This window comes from Pogonomyrmex barbatus, unplaced genomic scaffold (assembly GCF_055798465.1).
Source record: "Pogonomyrmex barbatus isolate J1 unplaced genomic scaffold, ASM5579846v1 scaffold2, whole genome shotgun sequence".
Lineage (NCBI taxonomy): Eukaryota > Metazoa > Arthropoda > Insecta > Hymenoptera > Formicidae > Pogonomyrmex > Pogonomyrmex barbatus.
The window spans coordinates 8,395,519-8,404,077 of record NW_028297116.1 but is presented as its reverse complement, the minus strand read 5'-3'; the positions used below and the strand labels follow the sequence as shown (position 1 = coordinate 8,404,077).

Here is an 8,559-nt window from a genome sequence, read left to right as displayed (position 1 = left end):
AATATCCGTCCATCTGTTCGATCCGGTACATAATGAATATCTCAATATAATGAATATCTCAAATTATCTGATCGTATAAAACGGGTCACCTGTACGTTCGGCAATGCTCCTCGTGCCTGATTTAACGGACGAATTTCACCGCTCGAATTTCACCATACGCGTATAACATCGTTAAAACTCTGATGCGAAAGCATCAGAAAACTCAAACTCGTTGTGATTAACCCACTAAGTAGTTTAATAAAAAGCTCAAGGATATATGGTCTCACTTAAAACATTAATTTGATTTATGAAAACTCTTGAGCAAAACGCTTGAAACAGTTTATAAGCATTTAAATTTTTATATTAATATTTATGTTTACAAGTGTGTGAATGTTTAAAACGTGACAGTAAGTATGATTAGTTTAAATATGAAATGGAATTTACGTTTGAATAATATTGGAAGAAGCGAATGAAATCTACTTGAATTTTCCATTTAGAATTGTATTTATAAAAGTTACATTTTTTGTCCAAGTGAAAAAATATTTTATTTTATTATAAGAAAACAATGTAAACAATGTTTAAAAAAAATAGAAACATTTCATTTGATTATCTTTGATTAAGTGCTTATTTAATTATCTCTAATATTTCGTTTTGCGGAATGAAAGTACAAAAAAGTCATCATTTCCATCAATGAATATGGCACGATTATCAGTCAAATGTTAAATTAATTTTTAGCAATATCATGTTCTATACTTATGTTAAAGATCGATATTATCGAATCTTGGAATAGTACTGTTTAGTATATATATATATATATATATATATATATATATATATATATATATATATACTGTATTTACTTTGTATTCTTCTTATATTTATTATATTCTTTTATTATGTCCTTTAATTTCAACTTTTTCTTTGTAATCTTATTTTTGTGAAAGTCGTAAAAATCCATAGGAAATAATGAAGTATCCTTTTTGTTATTAGCATTATGCATTTCTACAATGTTATTATTTTTTATAATACGTAACGTGTTAATTAAAAGTCCTGTCAGATAATTGAATAATTCGTCAGATGTATGTGTCGCATTGCTAATTCTGTGTTCCGTTTTAGCTCAAGTTCAACATAGGAATCGGGATTATGTACCAATCTCTTTGTTCTTACGTTTTTACCTTTCGATATTGTCTCGACTTGTTTCATTGGCATCGAATCAATATTTAATGATTCATTAATTCTTCCCATTTTCATAGTTAATTTGATGGGAATTGGATCGAGTTCGAGGCAAAGCAATGTAAAGATAAAGATACCTTTACAATTGAACGAATCTTCGTTTTTCGAAATATCCTCAGCGTCGAAATTGGCCATAGATATCTTATCATTTTGGCTATCTATGTCGAATTCCATACGAAGTAATTGGCTCTCTTTATCATCGGTTTTCTTTTCACCTGTATATAAGATCAAGATTTTAAAAATATCAATCAAATAATATTTTTTTTTCACTTTAACCATATTAAAAAATTTTTAAATTAAGAAATTTATTTAAATCTGTTTTTAAGAAAAAAAAAATTTGTTTGAAAAAATCTGCTTAAATCTTTTTTCTTCTTTTTATCTCTTAAATATAAATCTTTTACCTCTTTGATTGTCAGTGGTATCTGACAATAACCAAGTAAACAAATTAAGCCAATTTCTCCAATCCCTTTCACGAGATGTTTGTCGTCGCATTCGATGATTCGTAGTATCCGCCTCCACAGCTTCCTCGGTAGTTAGCTCCGATTCCGTTTTTGATTGCATCAATGATGATCCAATCTTGTTGGTCAAGGGATAACTTTGTGCGACGATGCAGTACAACAGCAATAATTGCACGATCTAAAGAAATGATAATCCGATTTTTTTATAGGCATTTCGTAAGACCGTTCTTATTGTACCACTGACTTAGTACCACCACGGCATTTCACTTTTACGCCGGCTTGCAATATTTCCGAGTGCTTGCGAATTATGATGATACAAGATATATCGACATACATATGACGAATGTTACCGCACGTACAACCGCATGTATCTGTATGTACGCGTGTATGTTGTACATACACCACCCACCCACACACACACACACACACACACACACACACACACACACACACACACACACACACCGCGCGCATTGTGTGTGTGTGTGTGTGTGTGTGTGTGTGTGTGTGATGCGTGTATGTGTGTAGATTCTAGACTCATTCCGTTCCGTTCTTTCGACACCACGAAAGCGAAAGCAGGCCGGAACCGACGCGGTTCACCGATCTGTTATGGACCGTGCGTGAGCGCGTCTTGAAGTACAAATTTACGCGATCGCGTAAAATCGCGTCCGAACCGTGACCGGACGTAAATACATCGGAGATGTTAATGTTTTAACGAGCTTCCCGAAGCGTTTCGGAGCGTAATGTGGAGGAGTTTAAGACGCCCGTGACTGGCGCGTTCATTCATTTATCGCGAACTTCGGTTACAGAACGAGCGACTTGACAATGGAGAGACCCGGCTTATATAACAAAAAGATACCTTTCTCTGATTACTCTGTGACTACTGACAAAATCGTATGAATGGATCTTCCCCGAAGCCGAAAGCCGTGCGGAAGGTCGTTGTTGATCTTCGATTTTTTTTTATCGTTAAAAAGAAAAAAAGAAACGCTAATCATTTATCTCATTTATCTCTTCCATAAGTGTTGAATCGAGTTTCTCGCTTGAATACTTAATAGCGACGGTGGCAAGAAGAGGGGGGGGCAGGGAGGGAAAGAGGATCAGGGGGATTAGAAGATCGAAGAAATGGGATTTTATTCATGCGATAGATGGATCGACGGATAGCTACGTCCATTTCGATTACGAATGCGCGATTACGTTACGCGAGTACGCGGGCAAATTTACAAAGAGTAGGCAAGCAGCCGGTGATTTTACTTCCGCGTGTGGATCTCGCTCTATTCCGCTTCGTAAGTGTCGTAAGACCTCGGAACTGTAACAAAGTATGTGCGATTAGCTCGCGAGCGCTACCAGCAATTATGACTCGTTAGGACCTCCGGTCCGGCAGGATCTAATTACGATACGTGATTAGCGTACAAGTGCGTGCTCGAGGAGAAAATAGCGCGGTTCACGCCGTTACATCCAACGTGCAAGTTCTCTCGTTTCTGTCCCGCCGCGACGGTTCTCTGTGGAGATATATACGTTTGATCGAAATCGACTTTCACGATTCCGCCAACCGCGATTTATCGCGGCAGATGGAAAAGTGTCCGACGGCAGATTTGAGTGCAATCACCTAAAATCGCAATATTTTCTCGTGTTTTAAAGGAGAACGACGTCAACGCACCTCTGTTCGCCGAACGAACATGTTTCCTATGAAACAAATGGCTTCCCCACACGTGTACATATAAGTTCGTGATCGACTGTCACCTCGGGACGTTCCGTTCTTTTCTAGGGAAATATAGGGAAATGTAACGTGCCCTTTCCGATTTTGTGTGATTTTTCCGAAGATGTGTGATATGAATCAAAATAAATGATATAAGTTTTCGTAGTGTCCCTATGCTGTTGAGACTGAGGATTATATATCTTCTCGAAAATTATGTTTCTAAATGTATGTCGTTAAAATGTTAAGAGGTATGAAAAGAATATTAAAAAAGATAAAAAGATCTTTTATAATAGTGATTCAAATTTATCAAATATATTATACTATTCAACTATTCAACTATTTGTCTATCATTATTGCTTTCGAGAATTTAATGTTTTTTTCTTTATACAGTTAAATTCGTTTAAATAAATAAATAACAAAAAATCTATGATTTCAAATGTGCTTTATAATGGTGATTCAAAGTTATCAAAATTATATTTTCTAATTTCTTTCAAGAGTTTCACATTTTTTTCTTTACATAGCCGAATTCATTTAAATAAATTTTAATTTTCCGGGAAATGTTTTTCGTACTTTCCTTGGTGCCGCAAACGAGCTATCACGATGTGTCTTCTGCCCAGCCGTGGATTTACGAGCTTTACTTTCACTCAGAATGCTCGATTATGAGCAATAACAAGTAATGTGTATAAAACATAAAAGGTGTTATTTATTGTAGCGAGATAAGAATGCGCGCACATCGTATTAAGATACGATCACTTAAGTGTAATTCGCGCGAGCGAAAAAACATACATTACCTCAAAGACAAAATAACAAAGGTGGTAAGAACCAATGGATATTAGCAATGCGAAAATTACATAAAAATAAAGCAGTTCTACTTTTATATAACGCAAATACAACGGTAATTTAACATTAAGGCAATTTAGATCTAATAAGTCTCTTATATTTTTGAAGAGAAAAGGGGAGATAAAATTATTATAATTTGTCGAAGAAAATATCGCTCACATTAAAAGTAATTTATAGATAAAAAGATTGATGTCAATAAATGGTAAAAATAAAAATATAGTCAATTAAAATGTATTCAACTGTACTCCTGTACTCAACTAAAATACGTTTAATATGTTTATTAACATAAATAAAATTATTAATAAATTAAGATTAAATTAAAGATTACAAATTATATAATTACAAATTTTGCTGTAATTAGTTATGACATTTAAATTGGACAATTATTCTATAAATAACCGATGTATCGAAAAAAATACAGTATTTCGTTAATATAAATAAAATTGTTAATTTTTTATTGCTTAACATATAAAAAGAAACTATAAAGAGAAAAATTAGAAGGAAGAGGACGATGAATTATATAATTAAAATTCTAAGCACTTGTAAATCAAACACTTGTTAATCGAAGTTTAATCGATAATTTTCGAGTAGTCGAGAAAATATTCGTTCTCAAAACCATTCGATATATCGATTGCTTTAAGTGCGTATTACCGCAGCGGAGAGGGGCGGCCCGTCTTTGAACGCACTTCACATAAAGGCGAAACGGTTCAAAATGGCGGCGTACTTGGTAGTTGTCTGTTGTACAAAATAGGTTATCGGGTGGTGTCTATATGCGATCGACAGTTCCGCGAGATCTACCGTGAAGTCAATAGCGCCAAAAGTATTATGATCGCCGCCAGATAAGATTCGTGCACACGGCGCGTTTTAATCTCCCGTATTATCGCGCGCACCCGGAAGATAATGGCCGAAAATGTCATCGCCAGCGACGACGAGCTCCTGAAAAATATTAAAACGCTCCTCTGGGGCTCGACCGTCAAGGAGGACGTTTTCAAGCGATGGGCGCAAGGTATTGAAGTATTGCTTTGCAATAAAATACATCTTTTCGCACACGCGCGAATTACACAAACTTGCTGATTCATAATATCACATCGCACCAGTTGATCAGTAATGACGATTGTAATTATTTTCGTGAAATTCGGAAAAGATTTATTTATTATGTTTTGGTGCGATATTAATCCGCTCGGGAGCTTTTATCTGATAGTTCTACGAAATTGATAAAGCTGATAACTCGATATGGATGTAAAGTTGGAAACTACTACATGTGTGTCTCTTATATAATAAATATGAAACATAACATTATAGAGATAGCAAGAGAAGTAAAGTGTACTTTTTATAAATATACTAGTGCATATTGTATTAAAAATGTATTATATTTAAAATGAAATAAATATATTTGAAATTTGACAAAAGTGAGAAAGAATTTTAATTTTTTTTACTATTTAGTGCAGCGATAAAGAATAGACATATATATATTGTACATACAGTAATATATTTATTAAATGTATATATTTATTAAATGTGACTATTAATTTAAATATATATAATTATCTCTGTTGTAGGCTTTTACTTCAGCATAGATGAACCTACTGCGCTTGTACAGAGAGAAGGAGGGCCTTGCGCCGTGATAGCCCCAGTTCAAGCATTTATTCTGAAGCAGTTACTGTTAGAAAGTGATGTTATAACTTGGAAGGCTATTAAGACCGAAAAATGTGATCAGTTACTTGTGAAAGCCATGACCGAAATTATAAACCAAGCCGCTGATGTCCAGGACCCTAAATATTCGGTAGTACATGCTAATGACTCCAATGAGTTTGTATCTAGCAAGGAAGGCACCGATTCTAAGTCGGCCGAGCCTACAGTAAATTCAGTCCAAGATACTAGCGAAGGTAATCAAATTAATGAAACACAAGTCACAAAACAAGCATCATTAGAATCAGAAGTTTTTCATTCTCAATTAAGGTACGTTTCTACTAAAAAATACCTTCTAACAAAAGAATTACAAATTTTTAATATTTGGTCATTTGATTTCATTGATTTCTAGGATATTTACTACAAGTAGTATTGATGATGTAGAAGATTTCTTTACGGAACGGATTGGAATGTTAAAAGATCAGTATGGTATATTACTGCTACTTTACACGGTAATGTGTACAAAAGGAGTTTCGGGAATATGCTTTGAAATGTCGGATCCCACAGAGCCCATGATTGATTCTACTTATGGATATGGAAGCCAAAGTTTAATCAATTTAATGCTTACTGGCCGAGCGGTTAGTCATGTCTGGGATCATGACCAAGATATTGGTGGATTAAGTGAGATTTTTTTCTCTTTAATAACTTTATCATCTCAGTTCTATATATGTTTTGAATTGATAGATTGATCTTTCCTTTATTAATACATTACGTTATTGTTTTGCAGAATTACGCGGTATAGATAAACAGAATACGGTGGGATTCCTTGCTTTGTTAGAGCATTTACGATATTGTGAAGTGGGAATATTTTTAAAATCACCATCGCATCCTATTTGGGTGGTGGGATCGGAAACGCATTTAACTGTACTCTTTTCTACGGAAAAGCGATTAGTAAGTCCAGAGACACCGTCGGAGCAAGCGCGAAGAATTTTCAAACGCTTTGATCCGGAAGGAAATAATTTTATCGCGGCAAATTTGCTGCAGGATGTATTAGCGGAATTAGGGCTTGTAGCTGATGCGGAATAGTATGTATTTGTTTTTTTAATATCTTTGCATGTGAGTCGATGCAAAATTATTTGTATTAAAAGTTTCAGCATGTTTTATATAAAAATGTTCTTGCAGCGTCGATATCATGAGGAAAAAACTGGATGGTGAAAATTTAGGGATAATACTTCTCGCATCGTTTATGGATGAATTCTTTCCTGAGGAACCATGCATGTGCCCAGATACGTTCGTCTTATATCATTACAATGGTCTACAGCGTAGCAATCCAGAGAACAGAGTGAAATATCACAAAGGACAAGCGGTATTACTCGAGTGCACTGTAAAATGTATCATGGATAGTAATCCCATGTTGACGGTCCTGCAAACAAAGTGGCCAAGAATTGAAATACAGTGGGACATAGGACGAAATCCTAGTTTAAATTAGAATTTATAAACTGTAATATATATACATACAAAAGAGCTGACGCATAGAGTGACCTGACCGAGCGCTTCTATAGGATATCTTTGAGAAGATTATCACTTTAAGATCGTAGTCTAGTCAAATCGGCCATCTTCTGGTTCGCGTTGGTGAATACCGCGAGGATATTGAGTATACCTGCCAATAAGGGATATTGTTTCCACGGAAATATATGTAGTATTCATAAATACATGGTCAGTAAGAATATCCAAGGATATTTATATATTTATGTCAAAGTATTGCATTACATTGACAATGTCAACGAGATCAAGAGAATTAATTTTTATTAAATGTTTTTATTGGATATATTATCAGAAGTGTAATCTAATTCTAATATTTCGCAAGAATAAAAGATATCTTGAAGCAAAATTCTCGGCACAATAGAATTTAACGATGGTCGATTGCAAATAACTTAAAATGACACAAGTCTATCAAAAGAACTCCACTTATTTGCGCAGTTTACTTCACGATATATATTGTCATATTCCGTTATTTATAAAAAATAACAAACTTCACGAATTAGAGTTCAGATGAAATTCATTTTTTTATTATGCAGATAAAATATACTAAAGTATTACGAGACGTTATTACTTCGAAACTTTCTGTGTACTATTTCGCTATTCTTGCCATAGAAATTTTTATTTGAATTAAAATAATATGTTTCAAAAGTACCGTTTTAATAAAACTGTTAAATCTTAAGAATTCATTCCCAATTAAGGATATAAAAAAAATTAAAGCTACAAATTCCTTAAAATTTTGTAATTTTTAAGAATACGTAAGGTAAAATACGGTACGTACTTTCGGGAAATACTACAACTTTAATACACAATTTTAATAGAAATATTTGGTCAATGTTTATTTTATATAACTTTTCACAAAATCGTAACTACGGTATTAAATAATAAACTTACTACTTTTGAAAAATAATTATCGCACTATGACTTTATTGCTTTATATTAATTAAAATTCAATCTATGATGAAGATTTTTAAACATTTCGAATTATATATAGATTCTAATATTTCTTCAATATTACACAAACATTATTTTAAAGTTGGCAGTAAAATAGATCAATTTGATATGTTTAGAAATCGACTTATATTATATGACTTATTGTTATATATTGATTATTTTAAATTATTTTAAATGTTTATTATTTTATTTACACTGTATAAATCAAATATTGTATTTAACGCTATTTGC

General features: G+C 33.4%; 2 protein-coding genes across 4 annotated transcripts; one reads left to right on the top strand and one right to left on the bottom strand.

The window, feature by feature from the left end:
• Positions 1 to 459: 459 nt before the first annotated feature.
• Positions 460 to 3,444, bottom strand: LOC105427632 (uncharacterized). Of its 3 annotated transcripts, none has more exons than XM_011639465.3 (3): positions 3,328 to 3,444; positions 1,614 to 1,848; positions 460 to 1,427 (listed from the first exon to the last, which is right to left on the bottom strand). In XM_011639465.3, exons 1-3 carry the CDS (start codon positions 3,385 to 3,387, stop codon positions 1,033 to 1,035), a joined length of 690 nt encoding a protein of 229 aa, XP_011637767.2. In that variant the 5' UTR covers positions 3,388 to 3,444; the 3' UTR covers positions 460 to 1,032. The 3 variants fall into 3 exon arrangements, with proteins under 3 accessions (XP_011637767.2, XP_088933124.1, XP_088933125.1); XM_089076998.1 differs by having other exon boundaries at positions 3,277 to 3,415; XM_089076999.1 differs by lacking the exon at positions 3,328 to 3,444 and adding an exon at positions 1,915 to 2,049.
• Positions 3,445 to 4,886: 1,442 nt separating this feature from the next.
• On the top strand, positions 4,887 to 7,726 carry LOC105427633 (ubiquitin carboxyl-terminal hydrolase MINDY-3 homolog). The gene is made up of 5 exons (XM_011639466.3): positions 4,887 to 5,212; positions 5,766 to 6,165; positions 6,248 to 6,516; positions 6,623 to 6,920; positions 7,018 to 7,726. The coding sequence occupies exons 1-5, from the start codon at positions 5,107 to 5,109 to the stop codon at positions 7,322 to 7,324; spliced, it is 1,380 nt and encodes a 459-aa protein (XP_011637768.2). The 5' UTR covers positions 4,887 to 5,106; the 3' UTR covers positions 7,325 to 7,726.
• The last annotated feature ends 833 nt before the right edge of the window (positions 7,727 to 8,559 follow it).